This window comes from Babylonia areolata, chromosome 19 (genome assembly GCF_041734735.1).
Source record: "Babylonia areolata isolate BAREFJ2019XMU chromosome 19, ASM4173473v1, whole genome shotgun sequence".
Classification (NCBI taxonomy): Eukaryota; Metazoa; Mollusca; class Gastropoda; order Neogastropoda; family Buccinidae; genus Babylonia; species Babylonia areolata.
In genome coordinates this window covers 50,595,056-50,613,763 of record NC_134894.1, presented here as the reverse complement: position 1 = coordinate 50,613,763, position 18,708 = coordinate 50,595,056, and the positions used below count along the sequence as shown (strand labels likewise).

Here is an 18,708-nt window from a genome sequence, read left to right as displayed (position 1 = left end):
GACAACACTGTGCACTTCCTACCCTATGTTGACACTGCTCGACAGCACAAAGTATGCCCAATGAATGACAACATCAGAAATTTGTGATCATTAAAATAAAATTCAAGCAGAAATTTGTGCTCATTAAGATAAAATTCAATCCAACTCTGGAGAAATTGTGCCTATCACAATGACACCCATAGCAAAGCTCAATGTTTCTTTTCATGTGAACAACGAGTGCTTCGATTTTCAAACAGAATTTCGTTATGCATAAACTTGCGCTGAAAAAAAAAAAGACTAACAGAAAAGAATCAAATTCTAATACCACATCATCAACAATCATCAAAGCTATCAAATTTCTGTTTTTGTCACGCCTTGTCGAAAAATTGTGGCACCAGTTTTTAACTGATTCTATTCATAGCCATGCACCCTATGGAGGACTTACTTTACACTTTAGCTGCCAGGGAAATATGATTCAAGCGAAATCTATTTCATTATTTGCCAGGTTTGTTTTTGTTTTTTGGGTGTTTTTTTTTCACAAAACGGGTATATATTTTCAAAAAACATCTGTGCGCTTTGTTATTGGAGAGAGACCCATAAAAGTATATATTTTGTGAAAGGTAAATGAATAAAGAATACAAAACACATAATGTTTTCCAATTTCGTATATTTTCAATGACATGCAGTTGTTTTGAAATCCGTGCTTTGTTTCTTTTCACATTTTCAACTTGTTCATTGCAAACATTAGTCAGGTAATTTGCACAGTAATATGACTTGTTCATTACAAACATTAGTCAGGTACAGTAATATGATATTTTCTGTACAGTTGGATACCTGTACGCACACAGTATACTAGAACAACCACAACAAGAAAGGCAAGGCCTTCAAGACTCACTTGTGATACACTTTTAAAAAAATCCAAGTTTTTATGTATTGAGTATAATGCATTTACTGTTATATTTATATTTTTTGTATTCTCTAAACTCGGCACTTTGATCTGATATTCGACCCAACAAAGGATCTGTCATTATTATCATTTTTTGTTCAAACAGGAACTTCTTTTGCTAAGCATGGAAGTTTTATTTATTGCAAACGTTTTGGTGAAGATAGCAGAACAAGGGAAATTACTCTGCTGGGAACTTAGTTTGCTTTAAACTGATCTTTCTCATCTTAAACATTACATTTTGAAATTATACTCAATACATAAAAAGCTTGGATTTAAAAAAAAAAGTGCATCACAAGTGAGTCTTGAAGGCCTTGCCTCTCTTGTTTCAAAATGTAATGTTTAAGATGAGAACGATCAGTTTAAAGCAAATTAACTCCACTAGCATTACAGAGTAATTTCCCCTTTCTACTATCTGAACCTAAACGTTTGCAAAATAAATAAAAATTCCATGCTTAGCAAAAGAAGTTCCTGTTTGAACAAAAAATGATAATAATGACTGCTCTAGCTGTTGGGTCGAATATCGGATCAAAGTGCCAAGTTTAGAGAATACAAAAAATATAAATATAACAGTAAATGCACTTTGCATATAATTAGGCTTCATTCTTTATTTTTTTGTGCCAATCCCAGAAGCGCAATATTGTTTTAAACAAGATGACTGGAAAGAACTGGATTTTTCCTATCTTTATGCCAAATTTGGTGTCAACTGACAAAGTAGTTGCAGAGAAAATGTCAATGTTAAAGTTTACCACGGACACACAGACACACACACACACACACACACACACACACACACACACACAGACAACCGAACACCGGGTTAAAACATAGACTCACTTTGTTTACACAAGTGAGTCAATAAAAAGAAAAGAGACATACACAGTTCAATATGATTACTCAGTGACAACATATTATGTGAGGCCACGACCCCTCTGCCTCCACCCCCCTCCGCTTCCACCCCTGTAACCCGACACTTTGTCCAGGTCTGCTTGGCCCCCTTTGGCCCAGTGCCAATACTGTCGCTCACAGTGTGTACACCTAATGATTTTCGGTCACGTTTCTGTCATCTGCTATTTACAGCCCATGTCACTCACTGTTCGTCGTATTTTGGCCAGTCTCTTTATTGTTCCCTTTATTTTTCTATCGAATCGTCCGATGGAAGTTCATCGCTATCTTCTACTTCGAGCTGACGCTTCAATTCTCTCTAAGCATCAGCTAAAGAAAGCAATTTGGTTGTTTTAGTGCACCACGATTGCATAACTTGTCTACGGTATCCGACAATTTGCTGAGCGAGCGAGGAACCAGGCAAAACACTGCGCGCACGTACACATATATGCACGTGAGTGTGCGCATCGGCCGTTGGAGAGCAGGAGAGGGAGGGGGGAGAGGGAGGGAGAAGGAAATGGGAAAGGGGGGAAAAAACGTGAAAATTTTGCGATTGCAGTTTGATGAGCTTAGCACTGATGAGACGAGAGTTCACAATGAGCGGACAGTTCGTGACTAACACATGCACACACGCGCGCACACGCACACGCACACAAACGCACACAAACGCACACACACACACACACACACAGAGGAAGGGGGGGGGGGGGAGAGAGAAAAACGTATGCGAGCTACACGAGCAAGGGGAAGAAAAGGAGAAAGAAGTAGCTTTGCACTTTGGTGAACACTTTGTTTTCCCCTTCTGAATGGTGAGTTCACAAGGGACGAACAATCCGTGGTGTGCATGCAAAAAAACGAGAGAGGAAAAGGGAAAAGAAAAACATGTGAAGTACCGCGAATGTTTTCGGGTTACCATTACTGTAGCTTGCAACTGTTCACTCGAGAATCATATACAGGGAGTTGTCGTAAATGGTACTTTGTGATGTGAAATTTGGTGTGTACATCTATTTATTCATTCATCTGTTACTTTTTTTTTTATACGTCTAATAGAAATTTAGCAAGTGAGAATGTAAGTATTGTTAATGTATTTAAAATGCAGCTGTGGTGATTACAGTAGTGAAAAAGTTTTTGGCTTAATGTAATATTTGCCCTATGTCAACCGGTGCAATTTGGTTGTCCATGCTGATGTGACTTTCCAAATTATGTGGCACAAGCCTTCAAATAAGCATTTAATTAAGCAGGGCATTCAGGGGAGAGTCTCTCTCTCTCTCTCTCTCTCTCTCTCTCTCTCTCTCTCTCTCTCTCTCTCTCTCTCTCTCTCTCTCTTTGGTTTTTTTTTTGTTTTGTTTTTTTTGTTTTTTTTGTCGATAGATACCCCCACTCCCACCTCCTCATTGATGATTTGGATTATGAAGCGGAGGAAAAAAGATCACACACACACACACACACACACACACACACACACACACACACACACACACACACAGAGAGAGAGAGAGAGAGAGAGAGAGGGAGAGTGAGGGGAGAGAAAGGGAAAATGAAAATAGAAAACCGCGATAGAGGGGTTGTGGACATGTCTCCTCTTCCATCACCAGCACCTTTCCTACATCAAAACTTGGATGCTGGTGTTTGGTGGATATGCATCTGTTTTTTGTTGTTGTTTTTTTGTTTGTTTTTTTTGTGTGTTTTTTTTTTCTGTATTCTTGGCTTTATATATGTGTGTGCATCACATACGATCCAGTCTTTTTTTTTTTTTTTTTTTTTTTTTTAACTCGATGGCGAACAATTGACGGGAAAAAAAATCCTAAACCTTCGTGCAGGAATACGAGCAAACTTAAAAAAAAATTTTTTTCTGTACTTTTCGGATTCCACGGAATCAAAAACAATGTCACTCTCAGCCCGGTTTTGGCTCTGTGCAGTCAGCTAGGTTATGGGCGACAGTGATGGTGTGTAAATGTTGATGCTATGCCCCTTTGTATTACTCTTACTGTACATTGTGTTGTTGTTTTTTGTTGTTTTTTGCGCCCATCGCTCGCTTGCGCTAGTCAATCAAATTGTCACTTTCAAAAAATATTTTTGTACTATGGTGTCATTTTCTTTTTTCAATAATTGTTACTTGTCTGTATGTAATTTACGTTTCTATCTCGGTCTCTACTTCTCACGAATGGATGAATATTTTTTGTTTCCTTTTGCTCTGTTAACTGATTTTAGTATACACATTCTTTATTTCTATGTTTGTTTAACAGAAGAATATGTTATGGATAGAAATCACAGTGATTCTCTGGAAGAAAGGGGGTGCGATGTATACAGACCAAAAATACCACTTGTCAATGCGTAACCTTGAGATATCATCTCTAAACTGCCAGGGGTTGGGAAATTTTCAGAAAAGGAAAGACGTCTTACAGTATTTAAGACAAAAGCAATATTCGGTATACTTTTTACGACACACATTTTACTAAGAAGATGGACAGACAGATCAGGGCAGAATGGGGTTATGAATGTGTTTTTTCGTCGAATAATTCTAGATCACGAGGGGTAGCTATTCTGTTAAATAATAACTGTGAGTTTCAAATACAAAAAACGATTATAGACATTCAGGGTAATTACATATTTCTGCTTTTAAAAATATCTAACATGGAAATTCTTTTGGTCAATGTGTATGGACCTAACAGAGATGACCCTATATTTTTTGAAGAGATTCGGACAAAAATTGAAGAACAAACTATTCAGAATGTAATAATAGGGGGCGATTGGAACTCAGTTATGAATCCTAGCTTAGACTATTACAACTATAAACGTGTAAACAATATGGCAGCACAAGAAACAGTAATAATGATGATGGATGACTTACAGTTAGTAGATATATGGAGAGAATTAAATAATGAAGTTTTAAGATACACCTGGAGGAGACCAACCCCCTTACAAAAAAGTCGTCTTGATTTCTTTTTATTGTCTGACAATTTGATCACCAACGTTAATTACAGTTGATCTACAATTTAACACAGAACCCAGAAGAAAAACATTTTGGAAATTTAATTCATCTTTACTTAGGGACAACGAATATGTAGAGTTAGTGAAAGAAACAATAGAAAAAGTAAAGGACCAATATGCAGTGTTACCGTATGCAAGAGAAAACTTAGGCAAGATACCTAATAATGAAATTCAGTTGACCGTAAGCGATCAACTCTATCTGGATGTATTATTAATGGAAATAAGAACTAAAACAATATCTTTTGGTATAAGAAAGAAAAGACAGCTTATAGAAAAGGAGGAAACACTAGAAAAAGAAATACAGCGAATCGATAAAGAAATAGATACACATAGTTTAGTTAGAGAATTGCGGGAGAAAAAAGAAACTAGTACAGCTACGAAAAATAAAATTGGAAGGGATCGCTTTAAGGTCAAAAGCAAGATGGGCATCTCAGGGTGAAAAGATGACTAAATATTTTTCAAATCTGGAAAAAAAAGACATTTTGTATGCAAACAAATGTTGAAATTAGTTACATCTCAAGGTGATATTTTGACGGAAACAGACGAGATCTTAGAGGCGACGAGACTTTATTATGAAGACCTATACAGAGAACAGGAAGTAAAAGACATAGACATTAGCAGTTACATTAAAAGTTTGCCCAGTCTGGATGAATTTGAATCAGAGCAACTAGAAGGACTTATAACAAAACAGGAAGCCACAGAAACACTAAGAAGAATGCAAAACGATAAGAGTCCAGGCACAGATGGAATGACTGTAAACTTCTATAATTTTTTTCTGGAAAGACATAAGGGACTTTGTAGTTAGATCACTGAATGAAGGTTTTTAAAAGGGAGAACTGTCAGTTACACAAAAAGAAGGGATAATTACATGTTTACCAAAGGAAGATAAGCCAAGAGAATATTTACAGAACTGGAGACCTATTTCGTTGCTAAACGTCGCTTATAAGATAGGATCTGCATGCATAGCTAATAGAATCAAGAAAGTTCTACCAAAGTTAATACACGAAGATCAGACAGGTTTTATTCCAGGTAGATATATTGGTGATAACATAAGAACCCTGTATGACATTATGCATTATTTAGAAATTGAATATCGTCCAGGCTTGTTAGTATCAATAGATTTCGAAAAAGCATTTGACTCATTAAATTGGTCATATATGAACACTGTATTAAAAGCCTATGGATTTGGCTTAGATTTATGCAAATGGATTCACACCTTTTACAAGGATATAAAATCATATGTCATTGTGAACGGTAAAGTATCCAAAGGCTTGAAAATACAAAGAGGATGCCGCCAGGGAGATCCAATCTCACCCTATCTGTTTGTATTATGCTCAGAAATCCTGGCGTGCAAAATTAGGGAAGATGAAGAAATTAAAGGCATAAATTTATTAGATACCATTTTTAAAATTAGTCAGTTTGCTGATGATACAACATTCACATTAGAAGGAGATAAAGAATCGTATGAAAAGTTGTTTGAAACACTAGAGGGATTTGAAGAATTGTCAGGGCTAAAAATTAACTATGATAAAACATTAAATGTCTGGTTAGGAAGAATGAAGAACTCAAAACGCCGGTATCTACTAGAGAAAAAAAATGAAATGGAACCCCCCCAAATATAAACTTTTAGGCATTTGGTTCACAGAAGATCTATCAAAAATAACTGAAGTGAATACAAAAGACAAATTGATAGAAACTAAGAGGCTTTTCAAGATTTGGTCAAAACGTATATGTACACCCCTTGGTAGAATTGTTATTTTAAAATCACTTATACTTTCAAAACTCATTTACTTGTGGATTCTTCTTCCCAATCCCCTGGACAAAGACATAAATCAACTACAGAAACTGTGCTATGAATTTATATGGGATGACAAAACAGATAAGATTTTAAAAAATATATATACAGTACATAATGTTGGAAATGGAGGCTTGGGTATTCCAAATATACAAAAGTACATAGAGGCTCTAAAAATATCATGGATTAGGAAATTACACACAGGAACAGCAAAGTGGGAAAAAATACTCTTAGTCAAATCCCCAGAAATCAACTCCCTGGATCTGTACGGACCAAGAAAATTTGTAAACACTGAATGCAATAGTTTCTGGAAAGATGTATATTGGGCATATGAGAATTTTACAAAACATGTTAGATTAAAAGAAGCACAAGAGGCACTCGTAGAACCACTTTTTCATAACGACAAATTTAAAGTCGGAAATAGGACAGTTTATTTAAAAAAACTGGACAAGTAAAGGTATTTTTCTGGTTAGAGATATTGTAGATGAAAATGGGTGCTTCCTTAGTCATAACGATTTCACAGAAAAATATGAGGTTAAAGTTAATTATTTACTGTATATGCGATTTATACGTTCCATTAAACGTTACCTGCACACAAACAATATTACTATCACAGACAAAACTTGCAATAAAGAACCAAAAGCACTGCAGATAATAGTTAATGTTAAGAAAGGATCTAAAATTTATTATGATATATTACTTGAACCAATTTTTCTATACAATATAAATTCTTTTATCATGTGGGAGCAAAAACTAGACATTGCAATAAATTGGGATGCCACTATGAAACTAGTGAAAAACATAAAGGAAGTAAGATTGAAATGGTTCCAGATTAGAATATGTCATGGTATATTGGTTAAAAACAAAATACTCAAAAAAATGGGAATAACAAATAGCAACATGTGCAATTTCTGTAAAAATGAAATAGACACAATTCAACACTACTTATGGCACTGTACATTTACTCAGCTCTTTTGGGGGGACTTAGAGAATGTCTTGAAGGAAAAGTGTGAAAATTGTGCAAATGTAAAGTTTAATATAGAGTTAGTATTATTTGGAAATGATGAAGTTACAAAAACAGGTGAAATATTTGACTATATCATTCTAGTGGCGAAACATTTCATTTATAAGTGCAGAATAAATCAAATCAAACCATGTATAAAGTACTTCCTAACAGGCCTAAGAAACATATATAAAACCGAAAAATATATACACTCGATGGAAATGATGTCCATAGCATTTTCTAGAAAATGGTACCAATACATAACAAGAAAGGCAAGGCCTTCAAGACTCACTTGTGATACACTTTTTAAAAAATCCAAGTTTTTATGTATTGAGTATAATGCATTTACTGTTATATTTATATTTTTTGTATTCTCTAAACTCGGCACTTTGATCTGATATTTGACCCAACAAAGGATCTGTCATTATTATCATTTTTTGTTCAAACAGGAACTTCTTTTGCTAAGCATGGAAGTTTTATTTATTGCAAACGGTTTGGTGAGGATAGCAGAACAAGGGAAATTACTCTGCTGGGGAACTTAGTTTGCTTTAAACTGATCTTTCTCATCTTAAACATTACATTTTGAAATTATACTCAATACATAAAAAGCTTGGATTTTTTTAAAAAGTGCATCACAAGTGAGTCTTGAAGGCCTTGCCTCTCTTGTTTCAAAATGTAATGTTTAAGATGAGAAAGATCAGTTTAAAGCAAATTAACTCCACTCGCATTACAGAGTAATTTCCCCTTTTTACTATCTGAACCAAAACGTTTGCAAAATAAATAAAAATTCCATGCTTAGCAAAAGAAGTTCCTGTTTGAACAAAAAATGATAATAATGACTGCTCTAGCTGTTGGGTCAGAATATCGGATCAAAGTGCCAAGTTTAGAGAATACAAAAAATATAAATATAACAGTAAATGCACTTTGCATATAATTAGGCTTCATTCTTTATTTTTTTGTGCCAATCCCAGAAGCGCAATATTGTTTTAGACAAGATGACTGGAAAGAACTGGATTTTTCCTATTTTTATGCCAAATTTGGTGTCAACTGACAAAGTAGTTGCAGAGAAAATGTCAATGTTAAAGTTTACCACGGACACACAGACACACAGACACACACACACACACACACACACACAGACAACCGAACACCGGGTTAAAACATAGACTCACTTTGTTTACACAAGTGAGTCAAAAATGATTGAAGGCAACGAGGAGGAGTAAAGACAACCACGAATGTAACGTTTGTTCTTTTATTTATTTTCTTTTTCTTTTCATTTACTTGTTTTATACAGTGCATGTGACTTTTTTTTTTTTTTTTTCTCTGTATGAAGACAGTGTTGTGTTGTTTTCCTGATTTGCAGTTTAGGTGGTGCACAGTGGCAAATATTGTTGATTTCAGATGTTGGCTTTGTATGTCCGTCTGTATGTATTAAATGTTAAACTTGAATAAAATATTTATTTAAAAAAAAAGAAAGAAAAGAATTACTGATTGATTTACTGTATCAAAAGTTCCACGTGCAGGCCAGGGACATATAGACGGCCAGTCACAAAAGGGTTTTTCTATTGTTGACTCACTTGTGTAAACAAAGTGAGTCTATGTTTTAACCCGGTGTTCGGTTGTCTGTGTGTGTGTGTGTGTGTGTGTGTCTGTGTGTCTGTGTGTCCGTGGTAAACTTTAACATTGACATTTTCTCTGCAACTACTTTGTCAGTTGACACCAAATTTGGCATAAAAATAGGAAAAATCCAGTTCTTTCCAGTCATCTTGTCTAAAACAATATTGCGCTTCTGGGATTGGCACAAAAAAATAAAGAATGAAGCCTAATTATATGCAAAGTGCATTTACTGTTATATTTATATTTTTTGTATTCTCTAAACTTGGCACTTTGATCCGATATTCTGACCCAACAGCTAGAGCAGTCATTATTATCATTTTTTGTTCAAACAGGAACTTCTTTTGCTAAGCATGGAATTTTTATTTATTTTGCAAACGTTTTGGTTCAGATAGTAAAAAGGGGAAATTACTCTGTAATGCGAGTGGAGTTAATTTGCTTTAAACTGATCTTTCTCATCTTAAACATTACATTTTGAAACAAGAGAGGCAAGGCCTTCAAGACTCACTTGTGATGCACTTTTAAAAAAAAATCCAAGCTTTTTATGTATTGAGTATAATTTCAAAATGTAATGTTTAAGATGAGAAAGATCAGTTTAAAGCAAACTAAGTTCCCCAGCAGAGTAATTTCCCTTGTTCTGCTATCCTCACCAAACCGTTTGCAATAAATAAAACTTCCATGCTTAGCAAAAGAAGTTCCTGTTTGAACAAAAAATGATAATAATGACAGATCCTTTGTTGGGTCAAATATCAGATCAAAGTGCCGAGTTTAGAGAATACAAAAAATATAAATATAACAGTAAATGCATTATACTCAATACATAAAAACTTGGATTTTTTAAAAAGTGTATCACAAGTGAGTCTTGAAGGCCTTGCCTTTCTTGTTTTATTTACAATAGTCATGAGAAGATAAAGAAAAGATGATGAGAAGATAAAGCGAAACAGTGCACTGATAAGACACAAGTAAACAAAGGTCATTAAGTACATGTCAGGAATGCGCGTGAATAGTAAAGCACATGTATACATATTACATGGAAAGACTACCACTCAGTTTGGGATAAGCAACAACATAAGATAAGGTAATGCATATGTGTGAAGACCAAACGCTGACATCAAATGACATTTTTAATACATTTGAATAGTGTAGACAAAGTGGTTAAAGCTAAGCTGATTTAGTGAAAGTATACTGACAGTATAGATTTAAGTAAAGCTCATACTGTGTTAAAGTAACTCAAATGAATCAGTTATTATGTAGCACTATACTGGAGTAAGCCGTATAGGAGAGAGCATGATAACTAAATTACAATGAACAGACTGTGATACATATCAGTTGGTTTTAACCAATAACTGATATTAATCCAGCACTGTCTTGTAATCTCAACAGAATACTACACACATCTTAGAGTACTGACAATCAGTGAACCACTGTAGCAACTAACTGATATCAACATGTAAAATAATACATGAATGATAGACAATAGAATAAGTGGCTTTAATAAAATACCGGCAAACTGAGAGACCAAATAGCAAGTCAGTATGCAGCACAAAGATTGGAAGAACTGTCATGGCTTAACCATTAAGTGGTGAATGAACTTACACAAGTAATCCGTTGCATCAAAGCCAAATATCAACATAGCTAAGCTTGTGCTCAACATTTAAATCTCCTCCCCCCCCCCCCCCCCCCCCCCAAAAAAAAAAAAGCAGAATCGGGTTAAGTAACCTAACCACCAGTGACAGCCAATGAGAAATAATGCGTTATTCACTAGAACATTCTGGAATAGTCAAATAAACTATCAGTTGGCAAAGACGTCACCAACTGACTTTCGAAAAGAATGAAATGTATGTGCAAACATATCATGGAACAGTAGATAGCCTTCAAGTCAAACAAAAATCCTTTAATGTATCCACATCATTCTGTGACTGAGGAAGCAACAGCCTAAATCAGAAACACACAGTCTAACACATCATGATACTACATATAATTTCGAAGGTAATCATCAATCAAATAGGGTGATAAATATCCTAGCACAATGGGTACTTACAGTGATATGTAGGGAGATGCTGGCCTCTGGAACAACGCACACAACACACACTGCTTGCAACACAGCAAGAGAGAGAGAGAGAGAGCAGGCTCTAGCCAGTGACTGGCCAGGTGGAAAATGACCAGTCATCACCTGCTGTAGCTATTTATGCAAGTTAAGTGAACTGCAAAAAGCTACCATTAAACATATACTCGAAGGTGGTATAGGTATTCCATTTATTAACCACTTTATAACTGCTTTAAAACTTGCTTGGGTTAGAAATCTTATATTTGGCAAACATAAATGGAAAACCATTATAGAAGTGTGTCCGAATATTTTAAAAATTTGGACAAGTATGGTTCAAGTCTTCCAGTTACTAGACTTAAACGCTTTCTGGGTAGGTACACTTCAGGCATATAAACAGTATGGAAATAAAATCATGGTGAGTGATCCTGCAGATCTCATGGCATAGAATATCTTCTATAATGAAAAGTTTAAGATTGATAATAAAACAATAACATTCAAAAACTGGTTGAACAAAAATGTGTATCATGTTGCCGATCTGACCAGTCCTGATGGGACTTTAATGAAAAAAGAAGGAAAAAAAAGAGAAAAACCAAAACCAAACTCAAATGGTTTCAGATCAGATTGATTCATAGAATACGTGTGACTGATATGAATAAAACAACTTAAGATTCACAAAGGAACTTGTAATATTTGGCAGTGACAGTTTATACCACACTGACAATGTGCTTGATTATATGATAATATGTGCCAAGTTTTATCTTTATAAATATGAATATGATAGAAAATATACCTGAATTCACAGCTATCAGAAAATATTTAAAGAATAGATACATTGCAGAAGAATATATTGCCAGAATTAGCAGGCAACATAGCGAATTTCTACCAAAATGGGCCTTGATTGACGCCGTATGATCCAACTTTGTGTGGTTATAAATGTGAAATAATTGTTCTTGTTTCCCCTGTAAGACAGCTGGTAACAATGATAATAAGACACTGTCTCTTCCATGTGATAACAGTAAGACAGCTGGTAACAATGATAATAAGACACTATCTCTTCCATGTGATAACTGTAAGACAGCTGGTAACAATGATAATAAGACACTGTCTCTTCCATGTGATAACAGAAAATTTAGGGAAGGGCGTCAACCTGGAAACTGACATTTGTTGGTTTATATATATTTTTTTTAATCTTTTTTATATCTTATCTATTTATTCCTTTATTGACTCACTTGTGTAAACAAAGTGAGTCTATGTTTTAACCCGGTGTTCGGTTGTCTGTGTGTGTGTGTGTGTGTGTGTGTGTCTGTGTGTCTGTGTGTCTGTGTGTCCGTGGTAAACTTTAACATTGACATTTTCTCTGCAACTACTTTGTCAGTTGACACCAAATTTGGCATAAAAATAGGAAAAATCCAGTTCTTTCCAGTCATCTTGTCTAAAACAATATTGCGCTTCTGGGATTGGCACAAAAAAATAAAGAATGAAGCCTAATTATATGCAAAGTGCATTTACTGTTATATTTATATTTTTTGTATTCTCTAAACTTGGCACTTTGATCCGATATTCTGACCCAACAGCTAGAGCAGTCATTATTATCATTTTTTGTTCAAACAGGAACTTCTTTTGCTAAGCATGGAATTTTTATTTATTTTGCAAACGTTTTGGTTCAGATAGTAAAAAGGGGAAATTACTCTGTAATGCGAGTGGAGTTAATTTGCTTTAAACTGATCTTTCTCATCTTAAACATTACATTTTGAAACAAGAGAGGCAAGGCCTTCAAGACTCACTTGTGATGCACTTTTTAAAAAAAATCCAAGCTTTTTATGTATTGAGTATAATTTCAAAATGTAATGTTTAAGATGAGAAAGATCAGTTTAAAGCAAACTAAGTTCCCCAGCAGAGTAATTTCCCTTGTTCTGCTATCCTCACCAAACCGTTTGCAATAAATAAAACTTCCATGCTTAGCAAAAGAAGTTCCTGTTTGAACAAAAAATGATAATAATGACAGATCCTTTGTTGGGTCAAATATCAGATCAAAGTGCCGAGTTTAGAGAATACAAAAAATATAAATATAACAGTAAATGCATTATACTCAATACATAAAAACTTGGATTTTTTAAAAAGTGTATCACAAGTGAGTCTTGAAGGCCTTGCCTTTCTTGTTTTCTATGTTTGGTTCACATAAACCTTGTTGCTTAAAAAAAGATTTGTTATGTTTAATTGCAGCTCTCTCTCTCTCTCTCTCTCTCTGCACAATTATTCGTACAGGAAACTGAATTGGTGATTGTGACATACGAAACATTGGCATCACGCAAGCACCATAGCCTTCAGACTGTGATCCTTACATATTTGAACGTTCCACAAAGTTAGCTGATGTGAAGTTATAAGAGAGTATGTGTGCTAACACGCGCAGGTAGGTGTGTGTGTGAGTGGAGGGGGAGGGGGGTGTTTGTGCGAGTATGCCTGACTACATATTTATTCACCAAATGTGTAAAAACGCACGAAGAGTTGTCAAATAAGAAAAGTAAAGACACGCAACTTTGTATTTGATTTTCACTCCAATGGGGATCCAGTGCAGAGAACGGAGGTGGGGAGAAATGTGATCAGTACGTGCTACTGACTACCTGAGAATGCATACTAAGGTTCTGAGTCCAGAATGACTTCGAGGTTTCTGCAATTGCTGAGCAGCAAAATAAGTTTTCAGTTAAATTCGTGGAGAGGATCACGTCAGGACAACAGTTCTTCACTATCAAATTTTAACACTGAAAATGTTGTTGTTTTTCCTTCTGAGTGGTAGCATGCATGTTAAGGGACATATACATTTTTGCACATCTCCTTTGTGACATGAGAACATTGTTGTCAACCATGGTAAAGGGTACAGATTATCATTTTTTGAAAGCATGCAAACTCTTGGGTCAAAAGGTTGAGACTGGCCAAGATTCTTGCTCCACTAGCTGGTTTAAAATCTTGTCCTGGAAAGACCACAATTCATATACTGTCTGCCAAATCGGGGCATTCCCTTGATGTTCTATTTGATTCTAAGTCCTTGTTAGTTACATGCTGCTTGCAACTGGTATTACAATATTTTCGACATATTCATTTACACTTACTTGCTCTATCCTCTGCAGGCGTATTTCTTTGACAGAGCTGACGTGCAGCTGCCAGGATACCATAAGTACTTCCTGCATCTGTGGCAGACCACGATGGACCAAGCCAGAAGCGTGATGGCCTACATCAACAAACGGGGTGGATGGATTGACATGCAAGATTTGGTAAGTTTCTTAATAGACAATGTAATGTAGCGTATTATGAATAAAGGGAGAGCCGTGGAAAGAAGTGTCCTGGGTTTGAAGTGGCTATACCCAGTATGTAAGTCCACGTCAGCTACCGCATATCAGTTTCTGGATTATTTTTGTTTTGACAATGGACGAGGCTCCCAATTTGATGTATTCTTAGTTTTTAACTTCCTGGTGACGTGAATCTTGCAGTCCCGCTCCCAAGCTGGATGAGAGATTTGTCTCCTCCACTTTTACCTCACATTGGGTTACTACAAATCGGTACTCGTGGGTATTCAAGCTGATCAGATCAGTCGTTTGCAGAAACTACAGAACAGTGCAGCTAACATTTTAACGCAGAAATCTAAGCGTGAGCATGTGACACCTTTACTTAAAGAGCTGTACTGGCTTACAGTTAAATTCCGCATCCAGTTCAAATTTGCCAAGCTCTGATGTGCGGCACACTCCCGCAGTATCTCTCTTTTTCACTCACAACTTGGTCTTCCCGGTCTGTTTGATCTTATGCTTAAAGGTTACTTCAGGTGCCAAACACTAATATGAAAAAACAATAACATCGGTCACCGATCATTTAGTTTCTCAGCCCCAACTGTCTAAAACTCACTGCTGCTTCCCTGTGAAAGGCCCCTTCCCCGAACTCTTTCAAGCCCCAACTGAAAACATCTTTTTTGTCTTGCATTTGAGTAATAGTTTACTGTTATTTGAAGGATGTACTACGTTTTCCAGAATTGTGTGTGTATATGTGGGTGGGAGGTGGCGCACGTGCGCGTGTGTGTTGCTTCTCTTTCGTAACACGTAATTTATGGAGTGCCATGACTGGTTGTTATTTGAATTTTCTTGATTATTTTTGTTTATTTCTTGTTGTATCTTCTTTTTCTTGTTATTACTATTATTATCATCATTATTATCATTTGCGGACTTGGCCATCGTCAGTAGCCTGGTGTTTGGAACCATTTTCTAGCATGAAATGGGGCCTACCCATGAAAAGTGTGAGGCAACGCACATCATGTGGAATGAATTCAACTTTCTTTCTTGACTGACATGTTACTGTACAAACTGGTTTTTGAATTTAGGCTTTGATTTGGTTTAATCTGACGAAATAAAATCTCAGTTATTTTCTCCCACGTCAAAGTCGCTCATGCAACACACACCCTGCTCTCCAATCCCCCAATGTCATGGTGTATCCACTATCAAATTTTAGCTTATTTCCGTATTTGAATTCTTTTCATTTCCCGAGCTTTTTCCTGCTTTGTATTTGTATTTGTATTTGCATTTCTCTTTTTGTCACAACAGATTTCTCTGTGTGAAATTCGGGCTGCTCTACACTACAGCGCCACCTTCTTTTTTTTTCTTTTTTTTTCCAGCGTGCAGTTTTTTTATTTGTTTTTCCTATCGAAGTGGATTTTTCTACAGAATTTTGCCAGGAACAACCCTTTTGTTGCAGTGGGTTCTTTTACGTGCGCTAAGTGCATGTTGCACATGGGACCTCGGTTTATCGTCTCATCCGAATGACTAGCGTCCAGACCACCACTCAAGGTCTAGTGGAGGGGGAGAAAATATCGGCGGCTGAGCCGTGATTCGATCCAGCGCGTTCAGATTCTCTCGCTTCCTTCTAGGCCATCACTCCACTTTAGCATTAATACTAAAGCCCTATATTCATTTCATACAATGTTCTTGCAGAATTTGAAACGGCATGATTACCATATTTTCTTGGGTTTTCACTTTTTACAAACAAAAAATCTTGCATTGCTTATAAAGTCGTATGAGACGTTACATGACAAAAAGATAAGGTGTGATACATCACTAAAGTTACTCAGCTGCTCTCAGCGTGTATACTGATCAGCAAACAATGGTTTGCCATCGTGTCAAACTGCATGTGAAGCGGAGAAATAGAATGATTATGTCGTTTGGGTAAAAAAAGCTAATGGGTCTAGTGGGAAATTACTGCCCTTTGATTAACAGAGGGAAGATTCCCCCCCCCCCCCCCCCCCACCTTCCTGTCTTTCTCTGTCTCATTCATCACCAAGATCAAAATGTAATCTGCTCAGTCATTAGGATATTGTCTTATCGTGCACAGAATTGAACATATCTAATAGTCAGTGGCTTCAAAAGACACACACACATAAACAAATAAACATAAATCTCCATACCTCCCTCAGCCTCTCGAGGTGTGTGTGTGTGTGTGTGTGTGTGTGTGTGTGTGTGTGTACCGAGAGAGAGGGAGGAATAGAGAGAGATATCTGCAGGTGATTGTGTCAGATGGAGGGTTACTATAGAGGGTAGGAGGTCGGGCAGTGGAGGGGGCAGTCAGAATGGGGGTAATTGAAGTAGGAGGGTGTGCATTGGGGATGGTAGGAAGGGGAAGGGGGCAGATGGGGGGAGAGTAGCGCTGGGGTCGGGGGCGAGAGTAAGGCAGGGTTCTGGTATATCTTGGGCATTCAAAAAATCTTCAAGGGCAATAAAGAATTCTTTTTAATGGCTATCGCCGCAGTCACACTGCAACATTTAGCCGTTTTCACTAGATCTAGATAGATGTACAAGTTTAGTTATACACGCCGGGAATGTAGTACGACACGGTCGATTCAATTTCTCTTTTATGTTCATTCTAGTTTTATAGTTTTAAAGTTGATATGAAAATTTAGTATTTTGTGAAACTAATAAAATGTAGAGCCAAGTACAAGTACTTCTAAACGTCGTAAGAAGTGAAAAGGACTTCATTTGGAGAAAAGTCAAGACTGGAAATTTTTTCGTTTCATCGTGATCAGTTCAAGGGTATTAACTCGCATGGTTTACAATTTTTAACTGTGAATTCCGACTGATTCTGGTGATATTTTTATGGCAGTTTGGGGCATAATCCAGTAAGTGATGAGGCGTTCACAAATCTTTCTCTGAATAAATATTTAACAGTCTCCTTCTCCAACTTTCTATCACATGTTATCGAGTATTGTCCATTGAATATAGGATTGAACGGGCAGGTCAACAACTTGAAACAAAATGGCGTCGTTCGCGTTCGCGACGAATATGAGCACGCGCTTTGAATGTGTATAAATATGTGTGCGCAATTGATTTTTGCCCATGACCTTCAGGGCTCAGCCAACAGATCTGTAAAGTCCACTTGTCGTATTGATTTTAGTATATTCCAAAAAAGACCACTTGGGCGAATGAACATAGTGAAAGCCCTGTACACTGAGAGTGAAACACACAAGCTTTTTATGTATTGAGTATAATTTCAAAATGTAATGTTTAAGATGAGAAAGATCAGTTTAAAGCAAGTTAAGTCCCCTAGCATTAATTACAGAGTAATTTCCCTTTTTTACTATCTGCACCAAAACGTTTGCAAAATGAATAAAACTTCCATGCTTAGCAAAAGAAGTTCCTGTTTGAACAATGATAATAATGACTGCTCTTGTTGTTGTGTCAGAATATCAGACTTAAGTGCCAAGTTTAGATAATACAAAAAATATAAATATAACAGTAAATGCAGTTTGCATGTAATTAGGCTTCTTTTTTTTTTTTTTGGTGCCCATCCCAGAGGTGCAATATTGTTTTTAACAAGATGACTGGAAAGAACTGAATTTTTTCCTATTTTTATGCCTAATTTGGTGTCAACTGACAAAGTATTTGCAGAGAAAATGTCAATGTTAAAGTTTACCACGGACACACACACACACACACACACACACACACACACACACACACACACACACACACACACACACACAGACAACCGAACACCGGGTTAAAACATAGACTCACTTTGTTTACACAAGTGAGTCAAAAATGGAGAGAAAAAAGAAAAGACTGTGTCTGTCTCTCTTCTTTGTTGGTTATGATCTTATCGCATGCTCTGCGTTATTATACAACCTGAATATCTTTACATATCTTGGACATAGTCTTCAAGGAAAGGTGTACTGGTTATTCAACCAGTTTCATGTCATTCATTTGTTGAACAGGGTAGGAATGACCTAAAGAATTGTTTTCCATTTCAATAGTTTGAATCAGACAATAAACATTATGAACTGAACAAAACTGAATTACAATACTGACGAATCAGAAGGTCTCGGTGCTTCAGGTTTGAGATGACCTCAGCGACACATAGATCTCTCTGTCTGTCTGTCTGTCTGTGTCTGTCTGTCTGTCTGTCTGAATACATCTGTCATT

General features: G+C 36.3%; 1 protein-coding gene across 1 annotated transcript in view; it reads left to right on the top strand.

The window, feature by feature from the left end:
- LOC143293825 (soma ferritin-like) overlaps positions 1 to 18,708 on the top strand; it is a 33,706-nt gene that overhangs the window by 4,442 nt on the left and 10,556 nt on the right. Inside the window, exon 4 of the mRNA XM_076605093.1 lies at positions 14,383 to 14,526. Coding sequence (XP_076461208.1) covers positions 14,383 to 14,526 — 144 coding nt within the window. The remainder of the gene's footprint in view (positions 1 to 14,382; positions 14,527 to 18,708) is intronic.